At 31.3% G+C, this 20919-nt stretch overlaps 1 protein-coding gene across 1 annotated transcript; it reads left to right on the top strand.

Annotated features, from left to right (window-relative positions):
* Nucleotides 1–663: 663 nt before the first annotated feature.
* LOC126780494 (tryptophan 5-hydroxylase 1) lies at nucleotides 664–18223 on the top strand. Its single transcript, XM_050505044.1, has 10 exons — nucleotides 664–966; nucleotides 1196–1349; nucleotides 2024–2189; nucleotides 2453–2503; nucleotides 8407–8524; nucleotides 9357–9520; nucleotides 10243–10369; nucleotides 12246–12478; nucleotides 13475–13691; nucleotides 18080–18223. Exons 1-10 carry the CDS (start codon nucleotides 700–702, stop codon nucleotides 18167–18169), a joined length of 1587 nt encoding a protein of 528 aa, XP_050361001.1. The 5' UTR covers nucleotides 664–699; the 3' UTR covers nucleotides 18170–18223.
* Nucleotides 18224–20919: the final 2696 nt, after the last annotated feature.

Below are 20919 nucleotides of genomic sequence, written 5' to 3'. Positions count from 1 at the left end.
ATATTGTAATTTATTTTAGTATTAAGAGCAGCATCTAATTAATTACTAGCACCACAAGTTAATTCTTAATACATTGGGTTAGATGCTGCTCTTAATACGTATATTACGAATAAATTAATATGACTCAAATTTTTATAACTTTAAGAAATTTCGTATTCTCTAATAAATTTATAGAATTAAATTAATTCTATCTATGGAAAAAACATATTTCTCAATTATATTTTATTCTATATTATACAATATTTAATTCAGGTCATCAAAAAACAAATATTAAGTTTTTTTTTACATTTTACGACACGTTCTGGTAATCGTTGATTGAATAAAATAAGTAATAAGTATATTTTACTGTATATAACAGTGTCGAAATGGTCTATATCAATAAAAAGTTTTTACATTAATTAATGTTATTATAAAATTTTAAAGCGAACGATGGGAGTGTGCCCGTGACTTTATGGAATGAAAGATTTTCCAAGTTACACTGAACAGTTGATTCAGCCAATCAAATATACCCACCCTCCGGCTATCTCCCGCGCCTCTTCTCTTTATATAGCGCGATACGCAATGGGCAACCCGCAGTGTGTATCTGACAGTGCACAGTGACTTCGACTTACACAAATATTGCTATTATACAAGACAGACCCACTGATTCGATATACTCAAACTTTTAATACACTTTTAAAGTTAAAAAAAAGACAGAAAATGAGTGGATCAGGAAAAGGTCTTTTAGGTTTGTGGCTGTATAGAAATGGTTCTGATTGGCAAGTCAAGAATGAGTCAACCCATCACCCAAAGTTGGCTGAACTTCATGCAGCTCAACAGCATCCGCAAGAAGGGGAGAGGATCTCAGTAATATTCACTGTTAAGAACCAAGTTGGAGGTTTGGTTAGAGTCCTTTCGGTCTTCCAAGATCTCGGTATCAACGTTCTTCATATTGAATCTAGAAAATCTACAATGGAAATATCGGCTGTGAGTTTGATTTTCAGCGAACGTTACGTGCTTGATATGTGTTCATCTTATTGCTTTATTGTTATTATGATTTTCATAACTTTAACTACGTTATTTTAGCTCTTAATATGCTTAATATTTACTTTCTAAAATCGAACTATTCCTTGAATGTTTTCAAATTTATTCATGTTGACAAAATGTGGCAGCGGTTGCATGGGCGAATATTTAAAATTTATTGGTTACTTTCTAGTCTGATATCCTGGTGGACGTCGAATGTGACCCACGTAGAATGGAACAGCTCAAGCGAATGCTAAAACGTGAAATCCAGGATTTTGAAGTGGTATCTTCTCAAACTGGTGACGACTTCCCACCGCCAACACCATTATCTGCAGCGGCTAGCTTTGGTATAATAAATTAAGAATAAACTCAGAATTTTCGAGCTTTGCCTGCGATTACAAATTTAACTTATTTGTCTTGGAACTTCAATTTTCATATCGTTCTATACACGAAAAAATCACACAAATATGAATAAATCATAATTAATATTTGGTAATTGGTATTAATAAAAATCTACAATTACACAAAAATTCATAAACATCATAAACTTTCACAAATTATAATAAAGTAACTTTAGTATAAAAATGCTGAAGACGCCAATCGCAGTCACTTAAGCCCCAATTTCCCCAACGCAATCTATCTATTCCATACTTGTTTTTTTAAGTACAAGGTAATTACGTGATGCAATTTACAGTTATGGTAATGTAATGCAATTTGATCATTCATTATTGTCAGCAACCAATTTGTTGTAACACTGCATACTAAAATAAGTGAAACAGTTGCTTCGCAATAGAATTATCTTTATATCATCGGCATATTAACGTTATATTAGTTGGAAGCATAATTTCTACAATACTATGCGAGTATATCGTCATGAACTTTTTTCTTAATAATAAGGAACTCATAAGCACGCAATTACATATAAACTATTTATTTTCTTTCCTTTACTTCTGGCGATTTACAAGAGAGCTAGCTGGTAATAAAGTTTTTGTTCAGAAATGATTGTGTGATATGTTTTTAGATTTTGGTGAAATGGCGTGGTTTCCCCGTAAGATTTCTGATTTAGATCGTGCCCAAAATGTTCTTATGTACGGTTCGGAGCTTGACGCTGATCACCCTGGCTTCAAGGATCCAATTTATCGCAAGCGACGGGAGCATTTCGCTGCTATTGCTAATAATTATAAATAGTAAGTATGATTAATAATATTACTACAAATTGCGATTGATCTCATAAAAATGTTCATCATACTATCAAAACTGTAAAGGTTTTTTTTATTTCTTATTATTATTGCTTGAGAAAAAGGGTAAAGCGAGTAAAGCGATGGTATCTGGTCACCACTATTTATGAAAATGTTTTTATTGGATCACAAAAATAGAATAGCTAAAATATGTTCTTAATTATTTGTGATGATTTGAATTTTAATGTTTTTTTTATTTTTGTTTTAAATAGTGGGCAGCCTATCCCGAAGGTACAATATTCTGAAACTGAGATTAAAACATGGTAAGACAAAAATCTTTGCTTTTATAATTAATACAAGACCCATTTTAGTCGATTGAACTCGAAACCAATTTGACACGCCTTTACTGTACCAAATTGAAAAAATAAATATCGATTCAATAAAAGTTTTATAATATCGATCAATTTTCTTATTGAATTTTATGTAATTTTATAAAATGTTATAATGTTAGTCAACTAAAATTAAAATCGAACCATCATGTAAATAGTGAAACACGATTATCAAACAAACGTTTGCTTTTGAAAATATCCTTACGTAATTATTAAACAAATAACATTTTACTTGACATAATAATCAGTTATTTAAATATCAATGTAATTGGAAAGTCTATAAAAACACCTTAAGAACAGAAGTAAGTATATAAATTATCCTAAAAAAATGTAAATTAAATCCCCGAAGTTGTTTCCTATTCAATTATTTAACTTGAATTTAAAAAATATAAAATATAAGACCTCTCATATTTCAAATTATTTTATTTTTCAATATAACTTTGTGAATTAATCAATATGCAAATACTTGAAATATGACGGTATTAAAGTTGTAGTATTATTATAGAGATAATCTCCGTAAGTAGTCATCATTTTAAAAGTACTTTTACCAATACTTAAACCATTATATCGTTATCATATCATATATAATCTTTAAAAAAAATCTTATCGTGGATACTAATCCTGCAACTTAAGTTGGAAAAAACGGTCGAACGAATGCGTTTCTTATGAATGCTGCCTTTACTGGTGAAAAACATAAAAACATTTTTTTTTAGAAAAATTTTAGAAATTCTTTTATAACCCTATAAAAATCTATTTTTTTTATTGTAACCGTTAATTAACAAATTGCTAAAATATGACTAAAATAAAATTAATTTTGGTATAGTAACTAAACATTAATAAAAACGGGACCATGTCGATGTTAATTAAGGAATAAACATTTGTATTAAATTATTAACCGTTAAGAATCAAATATTTTAATTAAAAGTATAGTATGGTAAGGTTTAGGTAAATATACACAATTAAGGGCCTAGCTGGTCTTGTGGTCTAACCACACGTAAGTCTTAAGTGCAGGCCAAAAGTAACCACTAAATTTTCATGAGCTTACTTTATATGTATCATAGTATAAAATTTAAAGCGGGTGAAACTGGAAAGCGTAGCTACTTACTGTAGAACTTTGTATAAAATCCGATACATATTCTGAAAAAAGCTATTTCCAGTAAGGCATTACAAAAAAAAGTCACGTCATTTATTTGTAAGAAATGTCCACATGTCTCAGATATAATTTTGCCACATGTGTATACTATGCCTGCCACATATGTATAACTTGTATTGTAGTAACCTGTATTGGAGCAGCGTGCTGGAATAAGCTTCAAGCATTCCTAAATTTAGTTTTTAATAATAGCAATACGCTGTTTCACGAATACAACGCAAGTAAATGAATTAATAAGGCATTACAAAAAAAAGTCAAGTCATTTATTTGTAAGAAATGTCCACATGTCTCAGATATAATTTTCCCACATGTGTATACTATGCCTGCTACATATGTATAACTTGTATTGTAGTAACCTGTATTAGAGCAGCGTGCTGGAATAAGCTTCAAGCATTCCTAAATTTAGTTTTTAATAATAGCAATACGCTGTTTCACGAATACAACGCAAGTAAATGAATTAATAAGGCATTACAAAAAAAAGTCAAGTCATTTATTTGTAAGAAATGTCCACATGTCTCAGATATAATTTTGCCACAAGTGTATACTATGCCTGCTACATATGTATAACTTGTATTGTAGTAACCTGTATTTGAGCAGCGTGCTGGAATAAGCTTCAAGCATTCCTAAATTTAGTTTTTAATAATAGCAATACGCTGTTTCAAGAATACAACGCAAGTAAATGAAGTAATACATAATATTTTTTTTTATAGAATAGGAAGGTGGACGAGCATATGGGCCACCTGATGGTAAGTGGTCATCAAACGCCCTTAGACATTGGCATTGTAAGAAATGTCAACCATCGCTTATAGCCAATGCGCCACCAACCTTGGGAACTAAGATTTTATGTCCCTTGTGCCTGTAATTACACTGGCTCACTCACCCTTCAAACCGGAACACAACAATATCAAGTATTGCTGTTTTGCGGTAGAATATCTGATGAGTGGGTGGTACCTACCCAGACGAGCTTGCACAAAGCCCTACCACCAGTATGAATGCCAATATTAGAATATAATACATAATATTATATTTAAAAAGTTTATTTGTCCCTTTTTTGAAATTTAAAATAAAACACTCGATTAGTGAAAATACGAATACGTCCAAAAATAGAAATCCATCAGGACGAATCGAATAGAAACAGCAATCCATTTTAGTCGGGTTGATTAAAGTACTTTTTTGTGTTTGTTTTTACACTTTATAGAAACGTATTTATCTGCTAAATAATTTTCTTATGTGACTATACACTATAGGTAACTGGCAACAAACCGAGCATAGCCTTAACCGCTGAGTGTAATAGGATGCAATTTTGCACAGAAATTCCTTGTGGATCGGAGATGACCACTAAGAAAGGATTTTTCAAAATTTATTTTTTAAGAGGGTTAAATGGGAGACGAAATCGTGTATAACTGTCATTCATCGTGTTAGAAATACGGAAATCGGTGCTTAGGATACTGTTTATGAGGAAAAGAGTGTTCTTAAAGCGTTTTGAAATTTCATCGTCTAAGAAAATGTGTTTTTGGGATGGAAGTTTTTAAAAATAAGCGTTTTTATGACGTTGTAAATCGGAGAATCTTTAGGCATCTATTTATTCAAGTTAAAGACAGTTGATGCCGTATTTTACAAAAAATCATCCCCTAAGGAAGTAAAATTTAGAAAACAAACAATTAAAAAATAACTAATGTAATAATAATATAATATCTAATAGACACGTCAATTACAAGTATTACATAACACATATACATAACTGTCGGTAGCTGGTGTGCAAGCTCAACTGGATTGCTACCACCGACTCATCAGATGTTCTACCGCAAAACAGCACTTGCTATTGTTGTGTTCCGGTTTGAAGTGTGCGTTGTTTTATTATTTTACATTTCTTAGTGTTTTTCTTAGCATACCTTATGCTATGGCACTTTTCTTATTATCTGAATAAGCAACATTATTCACTCGATAATCATTAACAGAAGTTTCTGTCAAACTTATAATAATCTGGCAAGACTTGTTGCAAACTGAGATGAGCAATGTTCTCGATACACTTTGAAATTCAATTTCAAGAAACTATACGTGTGTAGTACAGTAAGCAGATTTCAATCTTAGGCAAGGATCTTGGATCAAATTGCATTTAATATAAAAATATATTTATATATTTAATATATCATCTAAATTTTGTATCAAAAAATATAAACATAAATATAATTACTACATATTAGCTTAGATAGCTTTCTATTCACTCAGTATATTTTTCTATGCGCTATCAGCGTTTCGAAATGTAAATTCGACTCGATTTCGATGAACCGGCCAGAAACGAATTAGTTTTCCTTTTACATCAATTAAATTACATAGTTAAATACAATTACAAAGTAAAATACGCTGAGATAGCCCAGTGGTAAGAACGCGTGAATCTTAACCGATGATCGTGGGTTCAAGCCCGGGCAAGCACCACTGAATTTTCATGTGCTTAATTTGTGTTTATAATTAATCTCGTGCTTGACGGTGAAGGAAAGCATCGTGAGAAAACCTGCATGTGTCTAATTTCACTTAAATTCTGCCACGCGTGTATTCCACCAATCCGCATTGGAGCAGCGTGGTGGAATAAGCTCCCATACCTTCTCCTCAAAAAGGGTGGGGAGGCCTTAGCCCAGCAGTGGGACATTCACAGGCTGTTGCTAAATACAAATAATTTTATATAAGCATAATCCTACTTGAAAATCAACAAATACTAACTCCGCGCTTTTTATCGTCCATATTATTATTATAATCTTATGTTGAGTAAACTGCCTTATTTATTCATGTTTCTTTTAAACAAAATATTTAAATCTATAAAATGGTATCAAACTAAAAAAATGTAAACGATAAAACCAATTCTGTTAATGTCAGTTAATAATATAACTGCAGCTTAATAAACTTCAACTCATTAATACACATACTTTTAAGATAATGGAATATGTCGTACAAAATAAAATTAAAAATTAAATAAAACACGACTGCCTTTAATGAATTAATTTATGCCAGTGTTATTTGGCGATGTAATGATTCCAACTATACACCATACTTCCAAATCTATTCAGATACATACATACATACATACATACGCATATGCATGCGTATATGAACCCTGAAACATTATAATAATAATAATATCCTGGGACATTTTTTTTCACACACGGCCATCTGATCCCAAATTAAGCTCGTAAAGAGCTTGTACTATGGAAATCAGACAACTGATATACTAAATATACAATTATTTATTTGTAAATACATACTTATATAGATAATTACACCCAGACTCAGGGCAAACAGATATATTCATGTACACAAATATCTGTCCTGGGTGGGAATCGAACCAACAATCTTCGGCGTGAAAGGCATCCACCAACCACGCCAACCGGCTCGTCATTAAACATTGTAACGTTTTATGTGTTAATTTATATACGTTTTTTAAACAAAAGTAACTAATATCTTTCTTACAGATAAAAGTAAAAGTTAAATTGAATAATACTCTAATTTATATTAATGTCTGTTTAAAAAAAAAGTGTATCCATATAATTATATCATTTGTTCACTATTCATGACATCAAATTTTTCGTGAAAATCTCAATCGTGTATCTTGCAACTTCCACCATCCTCAAAGCACCTATACGTTCCGTCTAGACAGGCTGACACTTGAAATAGAGGACTATTCGACTACAACTCGAGGTTACCTTATTCATATTTCGAAATTTTCGCCACCTTAGACAAAGTCTCACACGATATATTAAATTGTAAAGAAAAATAATTTGTCCGTTTGGATGTAGGGATTAATGTCCAGAGCTACCGATTTTAATTCTTTCACCAATATTTAGAATGAACATTCAGGATGGACAAAGGCTATATTGGCTGATTCAAATAAAAAAATAATTCGTGGTAGGACTTTCTGCAAGCCGATCTAGTCACACGTTTTGCACTTGCTCATCACACATTCTACCGCCAGACGTTAATATTTACAAATATTTTTGTGTTCTGGTTTAAAAAGTGAGCTAGTCAATATAATTACAGGCACACGGGATAAGACATCTTAGTTCCCAAGGTTGGTGACGCATTGACGATGTAAAGGATGGTTAATATTTCTTACAGTGTCAATGAAAAAATAAATGTCAATGAATGAAAGTGAAGCCGGGATGGCCTAGTGGCTAGAACGCGTGAATCTTAACCGACGATCGTGGGTTCAAATCCGGGCAAGCGCCACTGAATTTTCATGTGTTTAATTTGTGATTATAATTCATCTCGTGCTTGACGGTGAAGGAAAACATCGTGAGGAAACCTGCATGTGTCTAATTTCATTGAAATTATGCCACATGTGTATTCTACCAACCCGCATTGGAGCAGCGTGGATGAATAAGCTCCAAGCCTTCTCCTCAGAAGGGAGAGGAGGCCTTAGCTCAGCAGTGGGACATTAACAGGCTGTCACTGTACTGTACAGTGTCAATGCATATGGCTGGTGGTAACCACTTATTGTTTCTTTGTTGTTTAACCGCCATTTGGCCCTTTGTATGTCTCCCTAGGAAAAAATCGTTTGTTAGGAGGTATTACAAACAGTTAGTTCTCACAGATAGTTAGGTACTTTCATTTATAGTAACCTTAAATTGGTTCTTTCGCTTGTTTAATTATATATCATAAATTGCGTGAAGCTAGTGAAATTCTTTTTTAATTCCAGGGGCATTGTGTTCAGGGAACTTCATAAACTCTACCAGAAACATGCCTGTGAGGAATATCTGGAGAACTGGCCTCAGCTGGTCAAATATTGTGGATACAGGGAAGATAATTTACCTCAGGTAAGAAATAAATTTTGTACTTTAATTCATTTGTTTCAATAGATAAATACATGCATTTATTTAAAATGTATTGTAATATAATCATGGATTTAAATTAAACACAGTGTGTCACAGACAATGAATATTTTTATGGAAAGACCTGATGAATATTTTTATGGAATCAATATTCATCAAATGTTGATGTTACATAATTATTTGTTGAGCAACACGTGACGAGCACATTTAATCTACATTTTTGCATTTTTGCCGCAATTAAAACAACCGAACTATATATAATGCGTATTATGTCATCAACACTGGAAAATCCCTTATTATATAAACTTGTATTTGTGAGTGTGATAAGTAGAAGTATAGTCAAATAACGATAGATGGCGTGACTTGTACATTAAGCTGCCTTAATTACAACGTTGCTTGAGAAAAATGCCATTAGATGTCGCTGATTAAATATTTTTAATATTCTTGATTGCGATTGTTCAAATATTTTTAACAATCGCAGTTCATTATCATTCAACATTTAGTAGTTAATTTAAATCCTTATAAAATCCGAACAACATATAAACTGGAAGAATATTTTAAAAAATACATCAGAATAAATTTAACACAAAGTCACCGTTGAAAACTACATTTCGAGCCGATGGTAGTTTTACATTTAAAACAATTAATTTACCTAAGTACCTATTTTTTAAATATTGATTTAAGATGATTGAATTGATTAAAAACTGACGATGAATTTCTATGGATTATGATATAGAATTCAAATCAAAAGTTTTTGAATAAACAATGTTTATCTTCTATCACGTCAAGCACGAGATATATATATTCATTATTGCAGTTGGAAGATGTAAGTGTGTTCTTAAAACGCAAGACTGGATTCCAACTTCGCCCTGTCGCTGGATATTTATCCCCGAGAGACTTTCTATCCGGTCTGGCTTTTAGGGTGTTCCATTGCACTCAGTATATTCGTCATTCGTCCGACCCTTTCTACACACCGGAGCCGTAAGTTATTTAAACGAAATATAACTTACCATTTGTGTAGTAGAATTTATTCATAACGAAAATAGCTGTTTTAATCTTATTTTTGTGAAATTTTTGAATAAGTTTATCTTAATTATAAATGTCACAATAATTATGTTCATGTTAAAAATGGATAAATTCATATTTAAATATTTTTTTATAAATTACTAATTAACAAATACAAAAAAAAAACAATTTAAGTTTTTGAATTTGAGGAAGAATATTCGGAACTATTAAAATATTTTACAAGAAGCCCTAAGGCACAGAAAGAAATACAATTTGAACGTAAGAGGTATTCGCATTTAGTATCGGTGAAAATATTACTTGATATTGATTGTATTTTAATATTTTTAAATAAACGTATACGTATAGTAGTATATTTTATTTGTATAGGGAAGGAATTAGTAACAGATGATTTACATAATTTTGAATTGTATACAATTTTTATAATAGTCATTAAATAATTATTTGATATGGGAAAGAAGATATTTTTTTCTAACTATAACTTGATTTAAATTACGAGTACCTTAGAAACATTATTTTACAAAATTTGAAGCGAAAATTACACCAGATGAGTATGGAGTTTATTCGAGATGATCACCAACTGCTAGATAGTTATCTATCTCAATTTCATGACATTGATAAATTCCATACAAGTTGAGGAGCTCCTGAATAATATTATAATGTCTTATAATAATTTGTAGTGATTGCTGTCATGAGCTCTTGGGACACATGCCGCTGCTTGCCAATCCCAGCTTTGCACAGTTCTCTCAAGAACTTGGCTTGGCATCACTTGGAGCTACAGATGAAGATATTGATAAATTGGCAACGGTAAGATCTCGATACGAAGAGTTTGTAAATATAAAATTTTTGGCACTAAAAATTATTAGACAAACATTTTAGGGTCAAATCGCCAAAATTTTTCGTCGGAATGACATAGTATTTGTCGGAGCAAAATGTCTGAATAAATTATTGATGATGTATTTTAAATTATAAAAAAGCCGTAGTAAGACATAAAAATATGCAATTAATTAAAAAGAAATGTATGTCAATTTAAAATAACAGCGTAATTCATATTCATCTCCATTAAGCGATTCTTGTCAGTTATGCGATGTAATAATAAAAAGTGTATGACAAATAACTTAATATAAAAAAAATAAAAATACAGCGAAATATTTCATTTACGAGTAATCGTTGAGTTAACGTCTTTCGGTTAGTTTTAATTGAAATTTCATCGCTTATAACGAACTGAAATCAACTCCTCTTTAATATCTCCTTGAAAGTTAACGCCGTAAACTTTTGTTTTATTATCAACTGATTAAAGTACCAACTTATATATCTGGCCTTATGAAACTTTGATAGTAAAGGCTTAATTAAAATTTATATTAGCTCCTAAACTTACTTAATCGTTTTAAATATAAAAACTGCGATGTATATTAGAGAGATTCAGACTGGCTAAGGAATAAAGGCTCCACGAAAACATGCAAAAATAACATTAATATAAATTAAAGATATGATGCCCCAAAGGCACGGACAATAAGTTTATGAAGATACAATTATAATAAAATTTAAACATCAAAATAACCTTTATTCAAGTCGACTCATATAAGTCTTATACTAGTTCTGAATCATCAGGATACATTATTAAATCAGTAGATTCTTCAAACAAGGACCGGAAAAAACTCATTTGTATATCTTTTCCACTAATTTATATAGCAAATTGCATACCGATATAAACATGCAAGGAACACTAGCATAGCTCTTTTATTGTTAACTATACAGTCTTGGAACAAGTAAGAATTAATGATTTTTATATGAGATATATTGGAACAACTATTAAAAGGTATAAAATATTATCTAAGTACTTCTTATCTATCTTTAGATATTTTGTAAGAAAAAATAAATTATTTCAAGCCTGCAGCAATCCTAACAAATTACTCGTAAAGTAGTAACAGCTCACAAGAGGCGATCTTGCTTTTGAAAGTCTAAATGATGTTTACGCAACACAAACTACCAATAGAAATATTTTACAGCTTTTCCAGTTATAATGTTACAAAATACAAACTACTTCCAATAATTTACAACTGTTTCAGTTGTTATCGCTCGACGTACTTTATGTCGTTATTGTTCATTGTGATAAATTAGTGTCACCCAAATGGGGAGTTATTTGATATTTACCAAAAAAAAAGACATCGTTAAATAATCCACTCCAACACAAATAAGCAAAGTAGGTATTTAGATGAATATCCAATTTTAATACTCATATTATTCCACAAAATAAAAAAAATAAAGACGATTAAATTTTTAACAATAAATTTAACTTAAAATTATTAAAGGAATTAATAAAATATTGCTTGGACACTTTTAATTGCAGTGTCTGTTTGTGATTTCAAAGTAACGACCTCGTTTTAAGTTAATATGGCTATAATTATACGAGTTAACAAAACCAAAACAATATTTTTTGAATTTTTGGTTGTCTATTTTTTTGACCGATGTTTTTATTTGAGACCACCACTGCTACCAAATGATTTAAATATTTTACATGTATAATTCAAATAGGCATTATGTTCGTTCAATTGGCAGATTTCGAAGGATTACCGTGTCAAACAGAATTCCACACTAGCGAAGCTGTGGACTGTTAATATATTAAGCAAAATCTGTCTGTCTATATTGAGAGATTATTATTATTAATAACGTTATATTTTAGCTTTATTTCTTCACGGTTGAATTCGGTCTGTGCCGTCAAAGTGATGGAAGCTTTCGGGTATACGGTGCTGGTCTGCTCTCCTCTGTGGCTGAGCTGCAACATGCCCTTAACACTCCTGACAAAATAAAGAGATTCGACCCTGATGTCACCGTAAACGAAGAGTGCATCATCACATCTTATCAGAACGCGTATTATTACACGGACTCCTTCGAAGAAGCAAAGGAGAAAATGAGGTCTGTTACTAATGTGTACCAAAATTATATTTTTACTCGCAACACACTAATAATAACACTTAAAATAACATACTTTTAAGAATATCAAAATAATGCTACGAGGTAAGGTTTAAAATCTCTGTTTTTTTAAATTTACTTAACTAACGTTAAAAATATTTGACAATTTTTTAATTAAATAAAATAAAGTGAAACGATGCTGTACTAGAAATTAATAAGAACAGGAATGTAGAACTAGATTATCTTAGTTCCAATTCAATTTGTTTTTAGAACTGAATGAACTATTTTTTTTAATCGAACAATAGTGCTATTATTAACGTGGTATTTCAATACCACGGAAGAAAATAACTATATTTATCAGTTGGTGCCAATTTTTACATTACATTTTCAAATTGAATACGGCTTCATGAAAAATATTTTTGTTTGGATTTTGTTTTCGTTGATATAAATACTCTTATTATTTTTTGATACTGGAATTTCCAATATAAAGTCTATCTCGAGTTTTTTCAAGTTTATAATAGATTTCAAAGAACTGTCTGGAGCAAAGGCAATGAACTTGTCTCTGAAGGGGAAAGTAGCAGGCCTAGCGTTATATTTTTACAAGCGGATTCAAGGTAGGTCTACTATGGGCGATACAGTTACCAATTTTCTCATATTTTAAGCAACGCTTGGCTCGCGACTTTATTGGACGATATTGGTGTGATGTTACAGGTGATTTTTACCTCATATAACATCGACACAAAAATATTTTATACATATTATTCTAAGGTAAATAATATTTTTTAAATTGTGGCTCCTATGACAATATTTATATACATTGTATTACACGAACTAGTTAGAAATAAAGTCATCTAATCTATATTCACTAATTACAAGTCAACTTGTCTGGAAAATGTAGCGTCATGGTTGGAGAATAACCTTAAGACCTTGGCTGCCAATGCCGACTTCTTTGATTACAACAGAGTTGACTAAAATAACAATATTATACGATTTCTTCAGGGCCTACGCGGACAGTATTCAACGACCTTTTGGAGTTCGTTACAACCCATATACCCAGAGCGTTGAAATATTGAGTAATGCTCAGAAAATAACCGCACTTGTTCGTGAGCTGAGGGGAGATATATGTATCGTGTCTTCCGCTATTAAGAAGATTTCCGCTCAAGACTCCACTCTTGATGTTGAGACCATCGCCAATATGCTGCATACTGGACTTCAGGTATACATTTCAATAATTTTTTTTTTATAACGAATTATAAAAATTGCTTCAAGTCTTAATTTTGTCATAGTATTTTTTCACCGTCAAAGCTAATTTGGCTCCTTATATTTTATTTTTTTTAACTTATTGTTCGAACTATCATACGCATTCGATTCGAGATGGTTCATCGCGTCAATCTTAACAAAAGATTGCGGTTTCAAGCCACTTTAATATGTGCTTATAATCGGTGCAAAAATACATCTTGAAGGATCCTTATTGTGTTGGATGCATGTCACCTGCTTATTCCACCAACGCGTGTTGCAGCAGCGTGGTGGAATTATCTACAAACCTTTGCCTCAAAAAGGAGAGGAGTTCTTAGCCAGCGGTGGGACACTTAAAGTTAATTTACTTTTATACCTTCCATTCGTTTTTATTATCAACTAGCTGCTCGTCCTGACTTTGGACGAGTAAAATAAGAATTTTATCCCGAGTATGTTTTTAACAACCACAATTGATTTCGCCCATACAGTACAGTGTTAAGGACATATAACTATCTTCATAAATGCGTAAAGCATAGTAAAACACGTCCTGCGTATTTTATTCATAGGTTTATTTAAATAATTGAAAATTTAAGACCCTCGTGCTGACTTTCCCTAAGTAAATTACTCACTCAATAACTCCTTAAAATCCAAATAATACAATAGAACACATTCTAAACGTCACAACTCGTGCCAATAATTAATTAATTACTTTACCTTTTTGTTCACCAAGCAAATGGCGGCTTGAAGTTAACGCACGTCTTTTCTTTTTAACTAAGCTGTTGTTGGTTTTAAGGTACCTCCGATGTACATTTATATGTATATAAATACTTAAACTCGGTCATCTGTTCATAAAGTATTCAACTTAATGCCTGTATTATAGGTACCAGCCCACTTTAATCACATATATTACATATCATTCATTCAGTCATAATTTTATTATCTATTACGCAATCACTAGACCTAGATAATTATGCAGCTTTTTACAGGTTGGCGAAGTGAGTTCAAACCTCACAACTGTCACGAAACCTAAACCATAAAACATAAAACGTGTAAACACGTTTTTTTTTAATATTATATATTTTTTAATCAGTGAGATATAAAAATTCGTTAATCGATCTATACGCCCATATAGTACAGTGCTATTTTTTAAGGGAAACGATGTTTTGTTTAAACAGTAACAGCCTGTTAATGTCCCACTGCTGGGCTAAGGCCTCCTCTCCCTTTTGAGGAGAAGGTTTGGAGCTTATTCCACCACGCTGCTCCAATGCGGGTTGGTAGAATACACATGTGGCAGAATTTCAACGAAATTAGACACATGCAGGTTTCCTCACGATGTTTTCTTTCACCGTTAAGCACGAGATGAATTATAAACACAAATTAAGCACATGAAAATTCAGTGGTGCTTGCCCGGGTTTGAACCCACGATCATCGGTTAAGATTCACGCGTTCTTACCACTAGGCCATCTCGGCTATTTAAAAGAATATATCAATCGTAAAAAAAAAATACATTTAAAAGTTGATAACCACTAATGATTACCATAAAAATTTATCACTATATATTAATAGAGTAATTAACATTTTATACTGCTAATAAAGTCCAATGGATGCACTTTATCAAAGTTCAATTCGATCAAGGGACTTAAGTTCGAAATCGACTGAAACGTCTCCGTTTAATTAAACTCCTTAAAGTTCAATAGAGCGTTTATTATAGTTAGCTTGAATGCATTCCCAACTACAAGTAAGTTATAAAGCCGAAGGGAGCTACCTCGCCTTAAGTCTTTCATCTGTAATTACTAGTGGTTCTACTGTTAATCGATCATTTCGTTTTAATAGGTAAATATAATTAGATAAATATAATTTAATTTAACTTAAAAATTTACTGGTGGTAGGGCTTTGTGCAAGCTCGTCTGGGTAGGTACCACCCACTCATCAGATATTTTACCGCAAAACAGCAGTACTTGTTATTGTTGTGTTCCGGTTTGAAGGGTGAGTGAGCCAGTGTAATTACAGGCACAAGGGACATAAAATCTTAGTTCCCAAGGTTGATAGCGCATTGGATATGTAAGCGATGGGTAACATGTCTATGGGAGTTGGTGACCACTTACCATCAGGTGGCCCATATACTCGTCTGCCTAACTATATCATAAAAAATATGTATTGCGCTGTCTTTAATAAAATAGGGAACATTAGATAATTGCTTTATTATGATATATTGCTTTATTCTACATACAAAATAACACATATTTTGTATCATAAGCAGAGCTCCAGAGTTTAATCCAATCAGTTTAGAAAGGTTTTATACTAGGTATTTAAAGAGCCATAAATCAATATTTATCCTGTAATCTATAAAATCTAATCTAATATCGGAACTTAAATAAAAAAAAACAAGCTCTTAATAAACTATATCAAAGTAATGTGATGCACACGTGAATTTAAGATGGATTCACTCAACGGTGTCAAATATTTAAGGTACGTAGTAATTAGTCTATGTTTTATTTTACCCTTAATAGGCCAGCGTTCGATCGTTGACTTGCTTGGTGTTAAGTATCGACACGGTCTAGGATTGTCTGTTACTTAAAGTAGTACTGTTAAACTATTCGCTCGTTAGCGATATTATTGCATTCTTAATTATTCTCAACATATTTATATATCTACAAATTATTACATTGTTCTTACTTTATATGTATTTGAATATAGCTCAATTTGAAACCTTGTAGCATGACGCTAGCTTTTACACTAAATTTCACAATACATGAAGTCTATTAAATACAATGTTGTAGGAATTCCTGGCAATCATTGCGAATATGTAGGATTTTTTTAAGATGACATCATCGTGAAGTACTAATTATTTCAAATGTATTTTTGGACGCATTAAAAGATTATTTGTAACATTTTATACATCGTCCCGGCTTCGCTCGGGTAGATAAGAAGAAAAATGTCTTTTTGGACAGGACTTGCGTAAAATCCGTTTTTATTGAGCGTCTACGTCGGGGAAGGAATAAATGTGACAAATTTCAAGTCAAACGGGCGGATAGTTTAGGAGATCTCAAAATGAGAGCTATTTTGCTTATTTACATGCTTATAATGCCTTTGATTTATCTTTGTCCATATGCAAGTATCCGATTCGACTCTCTTACAGTTTATATTGTTGAGACACGTAACAATTGTGAAAAGTTTCAACTAAATCCAATGATTGTTTTATGATTACAACAAAAAAAATATATTTTCAAAGTTACATAGTTCAAATTATACATAGCTTAGTTATCCTATGTACTATTACGTTCCCATGACAGCGTGTCTGCAAACTTTCATTATAATCGGTTGAATAGTTAAGACGTGAAGGCGTTAAAAACAAACTACTACTTTCGCATTTATAATATTAATTATTTACAAGGCATAACATTTGTTTTCTATTTATAAAGCTTTAATCTTATAACTGATGTTAAAAAACGTTTTTCTTTTATGTCAAAAGTAAAATTTATTACCATTTACGAGAGAGCAATAAAAAGGTTTATAAGCTCATTCACTTTCATTGATGTGAATAACCGCCTTATGAGTAAATAACTTGGATGGAACATACTTCAGTGATCTTGCCTATTGAACCCACAATCTGCTTTCATGCCGTCTGAGTTTCGTCAAAGTTGGCAAGATGCCAATAGCGAAATCGCCTGTTCTATTTGCCCACTATTTCAAAACTATATTTCCAGATATTCTTGACCCGAGTATCAAGGATAGCATTGACACCTATTTTAGTTAAAAGGTTAAATTGGATGGAGTGTCACTATTGTTACCTAAAGTAACTAGATGTTATTATTGATATACTATAAAAATCAAAAAAGGAAAAAAGAAAGTACAACATAAACAAAGTGATTATTTCAAATTCAATGTTCTTACATTATATATTATTAAAATACCTACCTTTTCTACGTGACATTAAAAAGATCCCATTGGTAATTATTATACTGCTGAATGACGCCATTGAACGCGGTATATATGCGATGGTTCTCAATTAATGGAGCAAATGCATTGAATATCGTCATCAGTAGCTGACTTGATTACGTCATCATTTCTTTTATTTTTATTTATTTATAGCTAAGACGATTCAGTGGTTAGAACACATTATTATTAACCGAAAATTACGGCTTCGAGCTTAGCAAAACAACAATTAATCGTCGTGGACTTTATCCACCACCAACCCGCATTAAAGTAGCATGATGGACTAAGGTCAATAGAAGACGAGGACTATTGAAGGTTCAACAATTTATAGGACAAAATTTTTGAGGAACATGCCCTCTGAAAACAGTAGTCATTTGTAATCGTGACGAATTACTTTTCTATAGAAATAACATATTTTCTTGTATTTTACAGGTAAATGAGAGAAGCCCACAAAGCACTTCGGGCGGTAGCTCACCGAATTCTGATCGTGGATTATCTCCTCGCCCTGATGTAACAAAATAAATTGCTGGTTTCTGAATCATATTACAACTATCATATTAGTAGCTCTTTTGTAGAAAGTGTGGTGATATTTAATACTATAATCAAATACCCCACGCTCTTTCGCTTAATAATTACACAACTTAAATAAAAGTATCATCTTTAACTATAATTATTACAAAATAGTTTTTTTTTAACAAATTATTCTATTCGTAGATTACTAAATCGTTTCAAATTTAAATACATTTTATTAAAGTTATTTATAATAATACCGTATTTAATCATGTTAAAGAAAATCACATATCTAACTAGTAGATACTTTACGTAGATTCATTATTAACGTTTAAAATATATTATCTAAATTTTGAATGTAACATGTCTAATATAATGGCGCATAAAATTTAAAATGTATAACCAGAATAAAATAAATATTATTAGAAAGTTATAGCAAACAGTTGTTTCATTTATAAAAAAAAAAAAACTAACTAAAAATGTTCAAGTTAACTCGACATAGCATGACTCACTATGGACACGAGACGATACGATTAGATGCGACTTGACGCTTATTTAAGTAAAAAATAATTCGAACGGCTTTTATAGTTATGTTGACATTGTTTGTTTATGTGCAATAATAATTAATCGAAAAGTTAATCGCAATATTAGGAGTGAACAAACACACAAAAAAATTACTGTGGTTGATATTTCCTTCTTGATAAAAACTTTTATATGACCTTAGTACAAAGTTTTAACAAAAAATAATTTTTGTAATACAATCTTTCATTCCCTTAATAGCCCTCTTAATAGAAATTTTGATTGAAATTCTTCGTACTCATCTAATTTCTATAGGGAGTTCCTGAGGAAAATTTCATACTGTTAGACTTATCGGCTTAGTCTGTGCGATGTATTTTAGTCAGATATTTTAAAATATTACTAAGTAAATTAATATATGCCCTTATCTGTCTATCTATCTACGAGGGCCGTCATACTACGTACGTTTTTAACAAAGAAAACTAAGCAAGTTAATATTACAGCTATCCACATTTAAGCATTTTACAAAATGACAAAAAAAAAATCTTCATGTAATTGGTTTTATTCTCTAACGTCACGTTTATGAATTCAGCGTTGACGCAAGGACGAGATATTTACTGAAACCCTCCAACAGATACAAACTGTATACGATGAGAACAGTGCAAATTTAAATTAATCACGACAACGAGTCAGTTTACATTTTTAATACTGATTTCTATTCAACAAAACGAACATAAGGCAACTATTAACAACCACAACACACAATGCTAGAAGTAATATTTACATTAAAAATTATAAAATCCAACTTTATAAAACTAAAATGTAGATAAAAAAAAACTATACATATTGGACCTTTAAGTTTATGATAAATTGTAATATAAATAGTAATAGCAAAATATCAAAGCGTTGTCGCGTCGAGGGACCGAAGTAGACGAAGTAAATAAATGATTACATGTGGCTTGAATAGATTACCCATACGGTAATCTATTCAAGCCACATGTAATCATGTGCCATAGAGGCTACAAGGAATATTACGATAGTAAGTCACATGAGCTATTAGTGTATCTACTTATATTATAATGTTTTAATAACTACCCTTGAAAGTATTATGTATAATTAGATTATTAAATTATATTTATAAATAATACACTATTGTACTAAAGTTATTTGAAGTTACCTAAAATATTGTCAACTAATGAATAAGACCTTCTAACTTTAGCAATCTTTCAGCCCAAAGTATTTAATAAAATTATAAAAAAATAAATATTATTTGTACTTTTTATTTCATTTCTATACATATTTAAATAAAGTATTATCTATGCTATACGTTGAATGTCGACAGTGAACTATCGGAATTCGATGATGATGTGATTTATTCTTAATATAAATTTTCACTGCAAGCGCGGGCAATTATTTCCCGCAATAACATCATATTAGTATCGACAGGCGTGCGATGAATATTGCTTTTAAAGCAAATATTAGGTGGAGCCTCTATCAGCGGACCGCGAAAAACTTTCTTACCTATCGGTAATAGTTAATATATTGACAAAATCAAATAACGTCAGAGCCCAAACCCAGCATCTACGGAAAATGATTTTCGGCGCTGTCATTGCTCGACATGACTGGCCTTCTTATGTTGACGTGGCCAACATGACAGCGCGACCAGAAACAAGTAAACCTTTATCGATCACGAAATAATATAGTGTGATGTGTATGTGTGTTGTTATTACAGTCACATATCATATATACAGACAGAACAAATTATCATATATATTATATATGATAATTTTAATATAATTATTATATCTGACTCATCAACGCAGAGCCTAAACCACAAGGGTTAAAAACTTGAAATATTAACAGTTAATGAGTTTTATGATGAATAAACAAACTAAGAAAGACTTTTTGGAAATTTCACCTCTAAAATCGTGAAATAAGAGATGAACAGTTGTATGGAAATCCGTCATTTTCAAAGTTAGAAGAAGAAATTTTATACATAAAATATAAATACTAATATTCCACGAAAATAAAACTAAAAATGTTGTATATACTGAAATATAAGTTTGGTCTTAGTGATTTCTTTAAGTTATACGCGTGTAAACCCGCGGGCACAGCCTATATTAGGCTGTTTGTAAATAAATGTCTCTATATATAATGTAATATCTTATGTATTTAATTTAGATCAAACTACACTAATTTTGTTCTGTGTAACTTACGTATGACGTTGAGAGTAGAGGACGAAAAAT

The sequence above is a fragment of the Nymphalis io genome, chromosome Z (genome assembly GCF_905147045.1).
Source record: "Nymphalis io chromosome Z, ilAglIoxx1.1, whole genome shotgun sequence".
NCBI classification, from domain to species: domain Eukaryota; kingdom Metazoa; phylum Arthropoda; class Insecta; order Lepidoptera; family Nymphalidae; genus Nymphalis; species Nymphalis io.
The sequence above is the reverse complement of the archived record's forward strand: the minus strand, read 5'-3'. Positions and strand labels throughout refer to the sequence as shown.